This window comes from Doryrhamphus excisus, linkage group LG9 (assembly GCF_037039965.1).
Source record: "Doryrhamphus excisus strain RoL-2023G ecotype Guam linkage group LG9, RoL_Dexc_Guam_v1.1, whole genome shotgun sequence".
In the NCBI taxonomy this organism is placed as follows: domain Eukaryota; kingdom Metazoa; phylum Chordata; class Actinopteri; order Syngnathiformes; family Syngnathidae; genus Doryrhamphus; species Doryrhamphus excisus.
The window spans coordinates 9,519,207-9,536,963 of NC_136365.1; the positions used below are offsets into that span (position 1 = coordinate 9,519,207).

The 17,757-nt window shown below is 40.7% G+C and overlaps 1 protein-coding gene across 1 annotated transcript; it reads left to right on the top strand.

Moving 5' to 3' along the window:
- The first annotated feature begins 4,643 nt into the window (after positions 1-4,643).
- Positions 4,644-12,001, top strand: sparcl1 (SPARC-like 1). The gene is made up of 11 exons (XM_058072175.2): positions 4,644-4,856; positions 5,763-5,818; positions 5,891-5,944; positions 6,723-7,577; positions 8,829-8,922; positions 9,219-9,340; positions 9,860-9,980; positions 10,046-10,182; positions 10,244-10,392; positions 11,091-11,239; positions 11,314-12,001. The coding sequence occupies exons 2-11, from the start codon at positions 5,765-5,767 to the stop codon at positions 11,340-11,342; spliced, it is 1,764 nt and encodes a 587-aa protein (XP_057928158.2). The 5' UTR covers positions 4,644-4,856; positions 5,763-5,764; the 3' UTR covers positions 11,343-12,001.
- Positions 12,002-17,757: the final 5,756 nt, after the last annotated feature.

The window sequence follows — 17,757 nt, forward strand, 5'->3', positions numbered from 1 at the left end:
AAATGGTTACTTTTACTGAGGGAAGGATTCTGTTCTCAAACACACAATGTGGCAATGAGATCAACACAGACGCCACCTTCCTGTTTTGCCATGAGTTATTTCTTGTCTTCAATAGTATTTCCCGCCTCAATAACTCAAAATGGAGCCAAATAAAGTTGCAAGTGCCAGCTTTTGATAAAGAAGGTGAGAAACACAATTGGATTCAACACATAACTCATGGCAAAACAAGAAGGCGGTGTCCGTGTCTCTGGGAACAGTCACATCTTCAATGAAGGTAAAAGTAACCTTCATCCATCCTTTTTATTAATCATTTATATGCATTGGGCAGCACGGCGGACAAGTGGTTAGCGTGCAGACCTCACAGCTAGGACGACCAGGGTTTGATTCCACTCTCGGCCATCTCTATGTGGAGTTTGCATGTTCTCCCCGTGCATGCGTGGGTTTTCTCCGGGTACTCCGGTTTCCTCCCACATTCCAAAAACATGCTAGGTTAATTGGTGACTCCAAATTGTCCATAGGTATGAATGTGAGTGTGAATGGTTGTTTGTCTTTATGTGCCCTGTGATTGGCTGGCGACCAGTCCAGGGTGTACCCCGCCTCTCAGCCGAAGACAGCTGGGATAGGCTCCAGCACCCCCGCGACCCTTGTGAGGAAAAAGCGGTAGAAAATGAATGAATGAATGAATTTATATGTGAATGAATATTCACTTATATATATTGAGAATTTTTCATGCATGTAAAACTAATTGTGATTTTAATAATGGTTTGGAGTGTATATATTGCACACACATACATATTGTATTAATGAGTGGGAATGAGCAAACTGCTCAGTCAGGATAAATACAGCTGATGAATTCATTGTAAACAACATTTTAAAGCACATACAGAGGTAGATAAAGCTGATAGATGTGGATACTTCAAATTTAAGATGTGTCTATTTGTGCACACAAGGGCAGATAAGGTGCAAAAACAGGGTAATACAAATACAAACCGGAAATTATATACACTATGTACAGTTGAGTCTAGTATTTTAGTCATTTGGGATCGTCATATCACCACAAGACTACTACCCACAATTCATTTCATTATGTAACCCAATTTTTTTTGTAACCTCATTGTAAATAAAATATATATTTAGTTTTTGGAACTGGTCTGTGCAAACAAGGTATGTACAGTAGGCACCTCAATAAATTCGGCCCCAGAGAAGCTTCCTGGATGTCCATATAAGGTCTGTGACTAAAATAAATGTGAAGAATTCCTTGTATAACCTTGCATTGGATTTTGTCTATGCACATGAAACATGTAATTAAGCTGTGGATGTTCACTACAGTCTGGAGCACTTTGCAAAACCACAGCCGCCAGCCACTCTGTGTCCTGCTTTAGAAAGGGGCGGAGTGAACCCAAAGTGATTGATGCTTGTTGTGGCACGCAGACATGTGGTTTTACTATGTCTGCGTATGCGTCGCGTGGTTACATGACGATGTGTGATGCTTTGACCTTCACAGTCTAGGAAACAGGAAATTTACAAGTGAAATAGCTTTTGATTTATTTTTTATCTCTGATATAAAAAGAGTGACGGCCAGACCACCTGAAACTGAAAGGGTAATACTGTGCCAGGATGATGTTTACTTATGTAAATTGATATTTATAGGAGGGAGGACTTGTCAATGTCAACACTCTGAACAAACATGCATTGAAATGACCAGACCTCCGCTATCTTAAGGCTATTTGGTACAATTTTATCAGTCAATAATCTGCATTGAGATATCTTAAAATTGCACAAATAGACTAAGATTTACACATTTTAACCCCAGGTACAGGTAACAATGTGGTACATTAAACACTTTATTTTTACACTTTTATTCCATTAACGCCAATGGTCCCAAGTACAAAAAGCTTTATAGATCTTCCAGAATCTGTGCCTATTCCAGCTGTATTTCTTTGGATTTCGTGCTTCATGCGAAAACGGTCTGTTTTAATTTATTCCACCCTCGACCGTCTAAGCCGCTGTGGTTGATCCCACTCCCAATTGCTTAGGAGGACTTATGGTGTTGTGCCGCTAGCTGCGAACCCAACTTTGTTGGAGTTGATAATAAACTGCGATTTATCTCTTTGAAATGTCTGCTTTTAACATATTAAAATGTGTGTTTCGTATGTGTTTAATCCGGACGTAGAGACTGGCCAGTCCAAAGTTTCTCAAGAAAAGAGGTTAGCATTCAGCTTCAGTATTTTAGCATTAGATTTTCTACAGCATCGGTAACCAGTAATGGTCATTACAAGTTTTTTGTGGGACTACCAGTGTTTAAGAAACTTTGGGTACAGCCACTAATTGTTGGGGGTAAACGGCTATCGGCAACCCTGCCACCTTTATGCACACGCTATAATGCTACACATACAATTGTTTTTGTGCCATTATTTATACAAAATAAAGACAGTTAAGACACTAATAAATTGTTACTTACTGCTTGCTCTTCTGACTATTCAACATGGGCAATTAGCATTGGAAAGGCGTTGGGCTTCAGCATCATTTTGTCGTACTGGCCCATGTTCATGAAACAGTGCAGTGTGAAATGCCTGAAGAAGCACCATTGCTAACAACGGACAGAGTGTATCTCAGCTACAGCGCATCCCCATATAAGGAACCTGGTCTATGTGTGACATCACACACCACTAGTTTTACCACGCCCTCTAAAACTGACCGTTTTGAGCCATCCCAAACTTCATGAGGACTCACTTCCAAATGCTCAAACCTCATTATCTGAAACTTTGGCATCGTTTAACACATTCTAACTACATTTATATGTTGGAATAAAGCATAATCGGTCCACTTTAAGCAAGCAAGCAAGCATAAATGACCATGTGAGCTCTAAATTAAGCCCCCCGTCCTATTTGCAGCTTATGTAGATTTTTGTCAATTTGAAAAAGTTGTTGAATCTGGCTTTTAACATCTAAATTACCCCAAAAGCAGCCCTGAAGCCTCTTTCCAGTCGCTTCCAATTCCTTGCAAGGCTGGCTACATCCATTATTCCAAAAGGTGGAGTATCGCTTTGGGGGGTTGCGGTGATTTGGCCATTTTCTCAGATCCAATTACATCTTGTTTTGGTTTTTTTTCAAGCTTAGGCTTCTTGTGCCCTTTTCTTGAGCTGAGGTTACTGCAAAAAGGTTGAATCCGTCCTGAGGGGTCTCATCTTGACACAGAAATACCCCAATATTGTAGGTTCCAGTCATTTCAAGACTATCTTTATGGTCAAAGTTTGTTTTCTAGCAGAGTATAGCATCTTTCCACCAACATTTGCAGAAACTTTTATCACCTGGAATTGAATGATCTTGGGAAAATAATGCCTGGTAACCTGCATGGACGCTATTAGGTCAGGTAAATAAAATATGAAGCAAGCTAGGTGTAACACTTGGCCTCCCCGGCTATTATACACTTTTATCAGGGAATGTTTTTTTTGTAGGGTCATTTTGGTGAAAACTTACAGAGGCTCTTCTTTGTGGGGGAAACAATTTTCATTGCACAATTTTTGTTATTCTTTTCCCATACGAGAGTTGTCTGTTTGTCGAGGCAAGAATGCTTTGAAAAAGGTTGACATTTGAAGAAGTTCCCTCAGCGTGGTCATGTTTTTTTTTTTTTGGCAGTGTTTTCTGAGGTTGGAAGCTATCTAAAAAAATGATGTGATTTCAACTGTTTCAACAGAACATTGCATATTTGTCTGTTTCTTGTGTGCTTGTAAAAAGGTTAAATTTAGGGGCCAATTAAATTCAACTAGGCTGCAATTTTGTGCCTATTACTCGAGGGCTTTTATTTTCCACCTGCCATATTTTGATATAACTACTTTACAGAGGATCTGATTGTAACCTACAGCAACTCCATCATTGTCCTTTTACTGTATATGAACTTGCTGTGATCTATTTTCTTTGTACTGCACAATTTCCTTTTCTTCTGTATGCCTGTGACCCTCAAATTTGTAGGTGGAGGAGATGCTAGAAGAGTGGAGGTTTGCCCTGGAAAGGAGAGGAATGAAGATTAGCCGCAGCAAGACGGCATATATATGTATGTGTGAATGAGAGGGACCCAAGTGGAAGAGTGAGGTTACAGGGATTAGAGATACACAAGGTGGAGAATTTTAAATACTTGGGGTCAACAGTTCAGAACAACGGAGATTGTGAAAAGGAGGTGAAGAAGCGTGTGCAGGCAGGATGGAGAAAAGTGTCAGGCGTGATGTGTGATAGAAGAATTTCAGCTAAAATGAAAGGAAAAGTATACAAAACTGTGGTGAGACCAGCCATGTTGTTTGGTCTAGAGACAGTGCCACTGAGAAAAATACAGAAAGCAGAATTGGAGGTAGCAGAGATTAGGATGTTGAGGTTCTCATTGGGAGTGACCAGGATGGATAGGATCAGGAAGGAGTACATCAGAGGGACATTACATGTTAGAGGCCTTGGAGATAAAGTCAGAGAGGCCAGACTGAGATGGTTGGGACATGTCCAGAGGAGAGATAGTCAATATATTGGTAGAAGGATGCTGCGTTTAGAGCTGCCAGGTAGGAGGCGTAGAGGAAGACCAAAGAGGAGGTTTATGGATGTAGTGAAGGAGGACATGAGGGTAGTTGGTGTGAGAGAAACAAATGCAGAATTGATTGATTTGCTGTGGCGACCCCTGAAGGGAAAAGCCGAAAGAGAAAGAAGAAGATCTCTGTGACCCTCAAAGACCCTCCCTCCTGTTATCAAAGTGCCCCCCTGACCCATTATGTGTGTGTATGTGTGGAATACAAAAGGACTTCTTCACAGGTTGAGCAGCGGCACATACCCATGCCCGAGCAGGATTCTCATTCTCCTTTCACCAACTGACATCAGGTAATATAAACTTAATTTGTGTATCAACTTCTGGTTTGCATGTACTACCACGGCTTTGGTCTGATTTGCACTGATTAACATACTGCCTCTCTTACCTTAAGTGTAGAGTCAAACCCTCTCCAGATTCTAGACAACTTCAGGATTATGTTTTAAACTTTTGTGTTACAAGTCTAGACAATATCTGTGAAAATATGTCTGAGACCCTCAACAGTGTGTATTCATAAGAAGCCCATATATCAATGTGCCAGACATCCAATTGGGCGTAATTGCAGGTTAAAGAAGGAACTTTTACCACTTGATAGGTTTTAAAAATTTCTGTCGGCGTAATAATGCTGCAACTGTAAAATGTAAATTACAAGAGAGACAATCCAGGGAATGCACGTTTGTCTGGAAATCAAAAGTCATAACTACTGTCAAAGGTAGTTAGTGTTCCCAAACCTTTCACTGTTTAATAGTTCATAGTTATTATTTATCAAATTGTTTTTTATGCTACACTTTATGCCTTAACTGTATTAATGAAAAGCAGTGTCCATATGAAAAGATGGTATATTAAGATTTCATATTTGCTGCTCTGGTTTATTGCACCAAAGCAGAGAACTTTTGTTCCCATGAAGAGGAGGCCCACCGATGTCTGCTTTGCTTCCGCTCTGCAACAAAAACAATAAGAAAAAGGACTGTGGACTTAGCCGGCTTCTTTCCAGTCTGGTAGCTTCTCCATGTTGACTTTAGCTTTGGAAAGTGACTTTTCATTGAGGTGGAGCAGGGTTGTTACCATCATGACAAAGGCACCCAGTCATCATGCACAAAACTGCAGGCAACAGATAGAAAGTTCCATTTTTTTCTTCATTGGGACAATTTAGCGGTTTGACTGTGAAGATTTTGTTTAAATATGTTTTATTGTTCCAGGCATGAGGGCCTGCATTGTATTTCTTGGCCTACTGGCTGCAACATTTGTCCAATCTGTAAGTATCAATCAGGTAGTACACTCATTTAAAAAATATATCATTATTAATGACCCTTCTAATTGCATTCAGGAAGAAACAAATCATCATGGAGGACATAGGACTTTCCACACGGCCAAAGAAAAGGTTAGTTCATATGTGTCTTAATAACATATACTGTAAGTGACGTGTTTCCGTCAAACTACCCCAAGAATAAAGAATGACAGCTCACTTAAAACCCTCCAGAAACGGCTCTGTTCAGAGCTTGTAAGAAAAGACAATAGTAGATGTTCACTCAGCTAGCATGGTTGGAGAAACCTGGTTTGAGGAAACCTGGTCTTCTTTCTCTTTGGGCTTTTCCTTTCCAAATCACTCTCATCCATCCAACCCTGTCTTCTACATCTGTCTATCTCACATCAACTACCCTCATGTCCTCCTTCACTATAATTCATAAACCTCCTCTTAGGTCTTCAGCTCTAAACGCAGCATCCTTCTACCAATATATCCACTATCTCTCCTCTGGACATGTCCAAACCATCTCAGTCTGGCCTCTCTGACTTGATGATCTCCAAGGCCTCTAACATGTAATGTCTCTCTGATGTACTCCTTCCTGATCCTATTCATCCTGGTCACTCCCAATGAGAACCTCAGCATCCTCATCTATACTACCTCTAGTTCTGCTTCCTGTCTTTTCCTCAGTGGCACTGTCTCCAGACCAAACAACATGGCTGGTCTCACCACAGTTTTGTATCATGTGTAAATCAGGCTGATAGAATAGAGTCAAAATAGAGCAGCTTGCTGAAAGACAAATTTTGTGACTTTCCAGACACCAAAAATGTATAACATAAATTAAAAAGTCCCCTTTAATGATAATTTTCCTGATGAAATTTGTGAGGTAAATGTATTTTCTTCCTTCCCACATCAGGGCATTGTCTCTGAGGAGGCCAACAAGGTGCCCATCTTGCCCACTTTAGTGAGTGTTGAAGCAGGCAGGTCGGAGAAAGAAGAGGAGGAAGCCAGCTCGGACGACAAGGCAGATCAAAAGAGTGCTACATTTGAGACAGGGAAGGACAAAAGGGTGGCGGTCCTGCTGAGCGAGGAGGAACTGGTAGAGCTTCTCAAGAAGGAAGAGGAAGAAGCCGAAAAACAAGAGAGTGTAGATGAAGAGGAAACAGAAGCAGAAGCGCAGGTAGAAACGACTCAGGCTGAGGGTGTGAAAAATAAAAGCCTGGAAGATGGCAAAGATGAAGAGTTGGAGGTGGAGATGACCCTTAAGGAAAAGGAAAAAGAAAATGTCGCTCTGTTGGACGAATACGAAGGCAGCACCATTGCAGCTGACTACGCTGGTGATAGCGGAATTTTCCCCCCTCCGATGTTACGTCTACAGAAGTTGAAACCCAACAAAGATAACATCAAACCTGTTACTACAACAACAGGAGAGTTTTTTGTTGATGTCATGCAAAACAGAGAAGCAACACAACATCAGGGTGTACCGAGTCCCGATAACACGATGAAAAACTCCCAGAATAAAACCACATCTGAAATAAGCGAGGAGAAAGAACACTTGGAAGAAGACACGGCTGGACAGGATGACAGAGGAGATGATGCCGGTAAAAAGGCAAGCAAACCAAAGAACAAGCAAAGAACAAGAAAGCACTCACCACAACGGGAGGACAAACAAGATGAACAGAGCCAAGAGGCGCCTCAAGAGATGGAGGGAGGACACAATAACAATAACAGCACGGTGCAAAAGGCAAAGAGGAGACGAGCGGGACAATGGGTATGTCTCATACAGTGGAAGTCCGACAAATACAAATATTCAATTTAAATACAACTAAATTGGGAACAATAATGAGAAAGTATCACTTTGTCTTGGAGAAACACAGTTAGGGTGTGTTCAAGGACCCCCGAACAAACTGCAAATTAAGTGGAAAATTTTTCCAACAAAATAAAAGCACTTGATTTCCAATATTGACATACATTCATTCATTCATTCATTTTCTACCGCTTTTCCTCACGAGGGTCGCGGGGGTGCTGGAGCCTATTCCAGCTGTCTTCGGGCGAGAGGCGGGGTACACCCTGGACTGGTGGCCAGCCAATCACAGGGCACATATAGACAAACAACCATTCACACTCACATTCATACCTATGGACAATTTGGAGTCACCAATTAACCTAGCATGTTTTTGGAATGTGGGAGGAAACCGGAGTACCTGGAGAAAACCCTATTGACATACATTTATTTAAAATTCTATAACAATTCTATATGTCTATGGAGTATGAGTTGCACCAGCCCAAAATGCACAATGAAGGGCAAAAATACTGGTCATTTTTCACATTTTTCCACTATAACTGGAAATTTTTCCAACAAAATAAATGCACTTGATTTCCAATATTCACATACATTTATTTAAAATTCTATATTTTTCGGACTACAAGTCTCTATGGAGTATTTGGGCACCAGCCCAAAATGCACAATGAAGGGCAGAAATGCTGAACATTTTTCACATTTTTTGAAGGGAAATTTATTTTATAATCATAATTATAATTTTATATTTTATAATCACAGGGCACATATAGACAAACAACCATTCACACTCACATTCATACCTATGGACAATTTGGAGTGGCCAATTAACCTAGCATGTTTTTGGAATGTGGGAGGAAACCGGCGTACCCGGAGAAAACCCACGCATGCAAACGCCACTCTACTCGAACTTGAGTCTTTTAGCCTGGCCTGCACGCTAAGCATCCGGCCACCGTGCAGCCACACTATGTTGTAAGTCACGATTGTTGCCGTACTGTTTACTGTATAAAAGATTCCACTGTATAAAATATGCATTGAAAGTGACCTTTAATCTCATGTTAAACTGTAGCTGCTGAGCTAAATAACATTAGTGGTTCAATCAGCTGCCACCTTAACCTTAAGTCTTTTTCTGTTGCTCTAGTAATTGGCATCTGATTTGTTTATCATGTCATATCTACAGACGTTACATTAATATAAATGTTTTCCTTGTGTTTTGTCCTTTAGGGTCCTTTAGTAGGTGTGAATCCAGTGCAGATAAGAGCCAAAGTGGATCTCTACCCGAGTGCCAGGCCGTCCCCTCACCCCGAAGCCCCTCCTGGTCGGTGCCAGCATAATACAACAGCCTTTATTAATCACTATATCAACAGTCTCATCGGGAAATCTGCTGACTGGAGCATTTTGCTAAAACTTCAGCATGAGCAGAGCCATTCTTGCTTCATGGAAGCAAAGCAAAACACGGCTCTGCTGGCTTAAGGTGTCAATTCAGAGCAGGATCAAGTTGAATTTAGTCACTGTACAAGCTGGAAGGCAGATGGAATGCAGGAAGATGGTGCGTTGTTGTTAGAACCAAGCCTGACGCGTTAGATTTATTCATTTTTTTTGGGTTTGTTTCAGATCTGTGCGACAACTTTCGCTGCAAGCGTGGAAAGATTTGCAAACTCAATGCAGACAATAAGCCAAGCTGTGTGTGTCAGGAGCCATCACAGTGTCCCCCGAGCTTGAACGACTTTGATCATGTGAGTAGAGCATTGGACAGAGTGCCATGATTGCACTGTTAACACGAATAGATGTAAACAAATAGGCAGAAGATGATAAAAAATAGCATTGTGTTGAATCGTTTGAAGGGCGGCACGGCGGTCGAGTGTTTAGCGCGCAGACTTCACAGCTAGGAGACCAGGGTTCAATTCAACCCTCTGCCATCTCTGTGTGGAGTTTGCATGTTCTCCCCGTGCATGCGTGAGTTTTCTCCGGGTACTCCGGTTTCCTCCCACATTCCAAAAACATGCTAGGTTAATTGGCGACTTCAAATTGTCCATAGGTATGAATGTGAGTGTGAATGGTTGTTTGTCTATATGTGCCCTGTGATTGGCTGCCGACCAGTCCAGGGTGTACCCCGCCTCTCGCCCCAAGACAGCTGTGATAGGCTCCAGCAACCCCGGCGACCCTTGTGAGGAAAAGCGGTAGAAAATGAATGAATTAATGAATCGTTTGATTGTAACTGACATTGGGAAATGTTTTTTTTTTTTTTCCTGAAGGTTTGCGGGACAGACAACAACACATACAACACATCATGTGAGCTCTTTGCCACTAAATGCAAATTGGACGGCACCAAGAAGGGACACAGACTTCATCTGGACTACACAGGACCATGCAAATGTAAGACAATACATACATGGATGATGCATGAAGTGATCTTGACCCCTGTCTTCTATCTGCCTCAGTGATACCTCCATGTGTGGACACCGAGTTAGTCCAGTTCCCACTACGAATGAGAGACTGGCTGAAAAATGTGCTGCTGCAACTTTATGAACATGACTCCATGTCGCCTGGCTACCTCACATCCAAGCAACGCTTTCGAGTCAGTAGGGAAAACAGATTTATAAAATGTGGAGATATTTTTGTGTTTGTGTTCTGTATAGGTCAAGAAAATCTTTGAGAACGAGAGGCGTCTTCATGCTGGCGATCATTCTGATGAGCTGCTTGCCCAAGACTTTGAGAAGAACTATAACATGTATATCTACCCGGTTCACTGGCAGTTTGCTCAACTGGACCAGCACCCCTGTGACAGGTCAGTTTGGAGTAAAAAAGTCAAAAATGTGCATTGAAAAAAAAAGTATAAAATTAGTATGGAAAGGCTTCACTACACATCTTAATATAAATCCTGCCGCTTTGACAAATCTGTCAGCTACAGACCAGGAACTGGTAGTAAAGTAAGTCAAAACTTGGTTGCCAGCAATTCATTCATTTTCTACCGCTTTCCCTCATGAGGGTCACAGGGTACATCCTGGACTGGTCGCCAGCCAATCACAGGGCACATATAGACAAACAACCATTCACACTCACATTCATACCTATGGACAATTTCATTCATTCATTCATTTTCTACCGCTTTTCCTCACGAGGGTCACGGGGGTGCTGGAGCCTATCCCAGCTGTCTTCGGGGCGAGAGGCGGGGTACACCATGGACTGGTGGTCAGCCAATCACAGGGCACATATAGACAAACAACCATTCACACTCACATTCATACCTATGGACAATTTGGAGTCGCCAATTAACCTAGAATGTTTTTGGAATGTGGGATGAAAACCCACGCATGCACGGGGAGAACGTGCAATCTCCACACAGAGATAGCCGAGGGTGGAATTGAACTTGGGTCTCCTAGCTGCGAGGCCTGTGCGCTAACCACTATACCACCATGCAGCCCCTGCAACTAAAACACTGATCGCTAAACCTTCCCTACATTGACATTCCTGTCTCCTGAACAGATTGTTGTCCCACTCTGAACTGGCTCCCCTCCGGGTACCTCTGGTGCCCATGGAGCACTGCACCTCTCGCTTCTTTCAAGAGTGTGACGCAGACAAGGACAAGCAAGTGTCCTTTACTGAGTGGACTTCCTGTTTTGGCATCAAAAATAGTAAGAAAACATACTTCAGCTCACAAATCTTATACTTCATAACACAAATTCTTGTCTTTTTGTCTCCTCCACAGACGACATTGATGTCAACCTTCTTTTCTAAAGCTTCACTTTGTAGCTTGTCATCAGTACCAATATGTGACAGCTGCTACCCATTTGAACTGGTTTAGTCCGGAACTGGGCACAAAAACATGCACCTCTCTTTTGTTGCCTGTGCTATTACTTTTCATAGAAATACACAACAGGGTGGCACTGTTATTAAACCTGAAAGTTTAACACAGGCTTTAATTTTAGTGTGTTTTGTATACATATACTTTACTGACATGAACATGTCTGTCCAATTTGAAATTGAAAGGTTGAAAAAACATGAAACAAACAACACAAACATCCTTTGCACAAGGAAGGACTTAGCAACTAATTGACTATAACTCATTGACCATTTGTTTAATGATTATAAAAGTTGAGGATATCTGTTTTGAATGTATGGGTTAGCAACCTATAACAACCTATATTGTATTATGCAAAAGTGAGCTTTTTTTCCTTTCCTCCATTTGATACCACTGGTAGCACCTATATCTGTTTATTTGTGCATTCGAAGCTGGCTAAACAGCTGTTTTACAGAAGCTAATTAGAGCTGCATAGTACACTGCAGCGTGATTGACAATAATGAGCGTAATTGTTGAATAGAGCGCTTTGTGGAATTAGGAAACTGCTTGCTTACCTTAGTTTGCTGCCTATATCATTAAAGGTGTGGAAAGCATACTAAGATTCTAATAGCATGTTTTACTTGTGGGTTGAGCCTCATGAGGCCTGACCAAGTAACAAAAATAGTGTGGGCATGGTTTTGATGATTACAACAATTTAAGGTTGAAGGACTCTGATTGGTCCATTCTTCAAGATGTGGACTGTGCCTCTTGCAGTATAAACAAGCTATTCGTCAGCTGCTACACTAATATGGCACGTCTTGGATGTTGTGTTTTGGCTTTGGTGCTGGATTGTAGTCTTTAGGGAGCTGCTGCAGACAACAATGCCAACACCGCTCACATATTTGTGGTCCAACCAGCTAGACAGCTGCAGACGTTTTCTGCAGGAATTGCCAACAAGGAGGCCAAACAGGACCAGGGGGACAGCTGGGTCAGGAGATCCGTGCTGGAATCGTTTCTGCAATGTCCCCTGCAGTGGACAAGAGTATCCACTTACTGATTGCATAATTCTTACATCCATAATAGTCTCTACTTGTTTTGATGAGAGGAATAAGGCATTTTTAAATAGCAGTTTATAACTCCATGCTTGTATTTTTATAATGCATGTTGATAGTTACAGTGGAACCTCGGTTTTCATCATTAATTCTTTCCCAAACCGAAATGTACCAAAACCAAAGCAATTTATTCCATAGTAAATAATCAATCAGTTCCAGACACCCAGATATATGAACAAAAAAACCCCAATAATGTAGATTGAGGAATCGTTATTGTATACAGTATATATAGGACATAAAGACAATCAAAAAACCAAAAAAAAAAAAAAACCCAAAACAAAACAAAAAAAAGACAATCAAGACACTGTTTCTCTTACATGACGCTTGGCGCCAATTAAGAATAAAAGCAATAATATAAGATTAAAAAGAACGAATGGACGCTGAATGGACTAAAACTAGGCTTGGTTACTGTGCAGAGGCAGTTGGCAGTTTAGCTTCCTAACAGCTTGATGAATGAAGCTGTTTATGAGTCTTGTGGTACAGGCCTGAAGGCTCCGGTACCTTCTCCCTGAGGTGGGAGTATTGAAGATGTCAGCGAGGGAGGTCAAGGTCACATGACCTTGCTCGCTCTATTCACAACTTGTTGCAGGGCCTTCCGGCAGTAGGCAGCGCGGCCTCCGCACTACACGATGATGCACTGTGATGATAATCTCTATGCCACCATAGAAAGAGCACAGGATGGGTGGGACTCCTGCTCTCTTCATCCTGCAGAGAAAGCAAAGGTGTGTCATGTGGTGTTGTTGGACCAGGAGATTTTCTTGGAAATGTGCACCCCCAAGAACCTGGTGGTGCTCACTCTCTCAACAACAGTACTGTCGATGGTCAGTGGAGGGTGCTGCAGGGTTATTTTTTCTAAAATCCACAACAACCTCTTTGGTTTTCTCCACATTGAGGAACAGATTATTGTCCTTGCATCACTAAAGCGGTTGGACCATCTCGCTCTTGTTTATTGGAGACGAGGCCCATCACAGTTGTGTCATCAGTTGGTGCCGGATTTTGGTACACAATCAGGAGCATGAAGAGCAGAGGGCTGAGCACACAACCTTGTGGGGCTCCTGTGCTCAGCATGATGAACTTAGAGCTGAATAAATTAACCTTTTACCTTTATTGAAGTCTTGTTGGTGAACAGGGTTGTTCTTTCTTAAATTCAATAATGTTTCTCACCTTCTTTATCAAAGTTCTTTACAGTTATACACGATGTGCTTGATCGTCACATCAGAGCAAGGGGCACAGTGCTAAGAGGAAGAAAGGAGACTGAAACAGAGTTGTTCATTGTTTTGTGTGTGTTCTATTCACAAAAAAAGGATGCACATACATAATGAAGGTAATGAAAGGATTCCCTGAAAATGTCTATGTATACCTACACTCTAAAAGAAGCACTATCTAGCCACTTCCTGACTGACATTATGAGTACATCTACTGGTCATATTGGGTATTACAGTTTAAGTTCAGATCAAGACAAAATGTGCACTGTTAGAAATTTTCCTGGAAAAAACTGGCAGCAGGGTTGCCATTATGTTACTGTAAAATTAACATCTTTTTACTGTCACTGAAATTTATGGTTTTGTATTGTTTATGAAAAATACAGTATGAACTGGTTTTAAAATTACTTTTTTATTACAGTATTTTACAATTAAATGACTATTTAGTCAGTAAAACTTAACTTAATTAAGACATAAACAGTCATATGACTGCATACATTTAAATAATTAAAGGCACTTTTGTTAAGAAAACATGTTAACAGGTTTCACAAAATCTCTGTTTGAACCTGGCTATATGCACAGAAGGCAAACCATAATAAAATGTCCTTTGTGAATGAAGAAGATAATCATTGATTTTTCAATCTGTGATTACAGTGAAAAAGATTATTATTGCAATTTAATTTTTTTAATGTAAAGTTCAAAATTTGAAAACATGCAGAACAAATGCGTTTTAAACAACTGCTGTCAAAACACTTTATACTGTATTGAACATACTGTATTACCCAGCCTTAAGGCATATATGTAAAAAATAAAACGAAGAATGTTATATGTTGACAAACATATTAATGGGTTTGAGTAATGTCACCATCTCAAATGAAGTCCCACTCAAAATCCATGAGTCTCTTTAGCAGAGTGGACACATGTGGGTTGACTGTTGTACTCTTTTGTTGTGACTTTGCTCATTTTCTTGGATACAAATTTGCCTTGTACAGTTTTGGTGCCTCTCTCCAGGTTTATTCCAGCAAAACACCTGAAAAATGATTTCTTATTATTATTCAGTTTATAAAAATCAATCAGATTAATAACACAATAAAAGGCAGAAAGTGTATAAATGTAGGATTGAAAACATGAGAAAAATCCAGGTTCTATTTAATTAAAGTATTAAAGTAACCTCTGGATGAACTAGCAAATGCAGCCTCTTCTTGGTACTGGAGATTAAAGGTGTCGAATTTGGAAAATAAGGCAGCAAGCCACGTCAAGAACGTGGGCTGAATCCCCTCACATATAATGTGTCCTTCAAGGCTGACCATCCAGCGCTGAATATGTCCTGCCATTTCACCTTAAATGTAGAATTTAATCCATCGTGAATATTCTTTATATCCGATCAATTGTGTCATGTGATGAACATGCTAGTATGCTGCATACTATGATCAGTGGGGCAGTGGTAAAGTCTTCTACTGCATCTGCAATATCAGAAAAATGTGTCAAAAATCTAAATACAAATGAACAGTAAATTGAGATGATGTACAATGCAAGGTGGAGAAACAATCACGGTTACAGCAAAGCAAATCTTCAGTACTTAATTTGTGAGCAATATTTATCTTGAAAATAATCTTGCCTTTGATAATAATCTTGCATTTGAATCTCAAATGTGACACACAACAATTTGCATGCACTGTAGTCTTACATAATACTAGCCTAATTCAACTGTTGGAATGACTTACATAGACTAAAATGTTTACACAAGGCTACCATTTAAAAAAAATAAAAAAAAATAGCTAGCTGCTAAATCAAATAAAATTGCTACTCACCAAATACATAATTAATAAGGAAAGGAGAGTATCTAGCTTCACATGTGCAGCTCAGTTGATGCAAATGGGGTGTAATTTTGGGTGTGATTTTCTTTAGTATTAACAAGAACATACTGTAGTAAAAAAAAAAAAAATACTGTTGAAATCCTGCTGTAAATTTACAGCAATTATTAATTAAGACAACTTTGTTATGTGGCCATACGATAAGCAAAAACTGAGATATATTTGATATATTTATTGAATCCTACAAAAATCAGGGCATATAAAACCTGAGGTTCCACTGTCCATTAATATGAGAACATTGAAAACCGTCGCACCCTCGGCCATCTCTGTGTGGCGTTTGCATGTTCTCCCCGTGCATGCGTGGGTTTTCTCCGGGTACTCCGGTTTCCTCCCACATTCCAAAAACATTCTAGGCTAATTGGTGACTCCAAATTGTCCATAGGTATGAATGTGAGTGTGAATGGTTGTTTGTCTATATGTGCACTGTGATTGGCTGGCGACCAGTCCAGGGTGTACCCCACCTCTCGCCCAAAGACAGCTGGGATAGGCTCCAGCACCCCTGCGACCCTCGTGAGGAAAACCGGTAGAAAATGAATGAATGAATGAAAAACATCACGCTGTTCTTGTTTTGGTCATTTTGTAAATTTCCTTTCTCACTTTTGCATGACCACACTGACATGAGTCTTGCATCTTGATGCATTCGTTATATCGACCATCTTCATTATCCATCCATTTTCAATGCCGCTTAATCCTAACGAGGGTCAAGGGGTATGCCGGGGGCTATCCCAGCTGACTTTTGGTCACCAACCAATCGCAGCTATCTTCATCATTTTATACGAAAAAGTAGGAACAAAGTCCACCACAGTAGATATTTAAAAAATGTGTGGTCAGTATGCTGCACGGCGGTCTAGTGGTTAGCGTGCAGGCCACACAGCTAGGAGACCCAATTTCAAATCTGTGTGGAGTTTACATGTTCTCCCCGTGCATGCGTGGGTTTTCTCCGGGTACTCCGGTTTCCTCCCACATTCCAAAAACATGCTAGGTTAATTGGTGACTCCAAATTGTCCATAGGTATGAATGTGAGTGTGAATGGTTGTTTGTCTATATGTGCCCTGTGATTGGCTGGCGACCAGTCCAGGGTGTACCCCACCTCTCGCCCGTAGACAGCTGGTATAGGCTCCAGCATACCCCTGTGACCCTCATGAGGATAAGCAATATAGAAAATGAAACTAGCATTAAAGTTAAACCACACATTTTGGACTGACCTTTTATTGTTGCCAGTCTAAGGCACTCACCTGTCAATGCTCAATAACGCAGCTCTCGACACATTTGTGAACAATGTTTGAGCGATGTTCTATGCACTTTTGTGTGCATAGAAAAAGGTTTACATCTTTGAGTTCAGCTCATAAAAAATGGAAGCAAAAACAAACATGTTCCATTTCTAAAGAAAGAAAGAGAAAATGAATGAGTGAATGAATGTGTGTTACCCAAAACAGAACTATCGATTAAACATGCGAAAAAAGGTCTGAGGTGGACACTGAGGAAATGCAACTGTTATCAATACTATCAGTGCTGCATGTAATAGTTACATAATATTATTAGGCTCCTTAAGTTATCTGTGCAGTTGAATTTTTCAGAACACCACAACGCATTACACAATATCACACACTGTCTACACGGGTGCGGCTCCTCTTTTTTTGTTTTTGCGTGAGAGCACAGACAAAAACATCGTAAAATATTATAAACCGAATTCCATTTCCGCAATATCGACCCACTAAGAAGATTAAAACAAAATGTCAAACTATAAAACATATGAAAACAAGTACATTCACACAGTGTTTTCACAGGAACTGCAAGAGTTGTCTGTAATTTGTTTGAAGCCCCAAATACAGACTTGTACCACAGAGGGTGTTTACATTGTTTACCGCAGTCGGCCAAGTCAGCAGCAGCCAAAAAAAAAACATCAACCTTTGTCCCCACATGACTTCAGTATGCAAAAACATAACCAGCCAAAGCCACTGTTTAGTGTTTTGATGACTGTTATCATTGAGAAAATAGAACGAAACCCAAATAATTCCATTGCTGCTTTATTGTTGAACGGTGTCATAGCGACAAGACAAAGCTAGTGATGGCATGAGACTTTCGCAGAATTGTTTTTGTTTGTGGTCACCAAGCAAGTGAACAGCTTCCCTAGCTTGCCTATTGGTCTGCAATTCTTTGAAACCTGAAAAATACCGTTTTCTC

Bases quoted from the DNA above. Each gene is read 5' to 3' on its own strand.
- sparcl1 (XM_058072175.2), top strand. From the start codon at position 5,765: ATGAGGGCCTGCATTGTATTTCTTGGCCTACTGGCTGCAACATTTGTC. The intron at 10,183-10,243 runs GTCAGTAGGGAA...TGTTCTGTATAG, and splicing joins CATCCAAGCAACGCTTTCGA to GTCAAGAAAATCTTTGAGAA. The intron at 10,393-11,090 runs GTCAGTTTGGAG...TCTCCTGAACAG, and splicing joins GACCAGCACCCCTGTGACAG to ATTGTTGTCCCACTCTGAAC.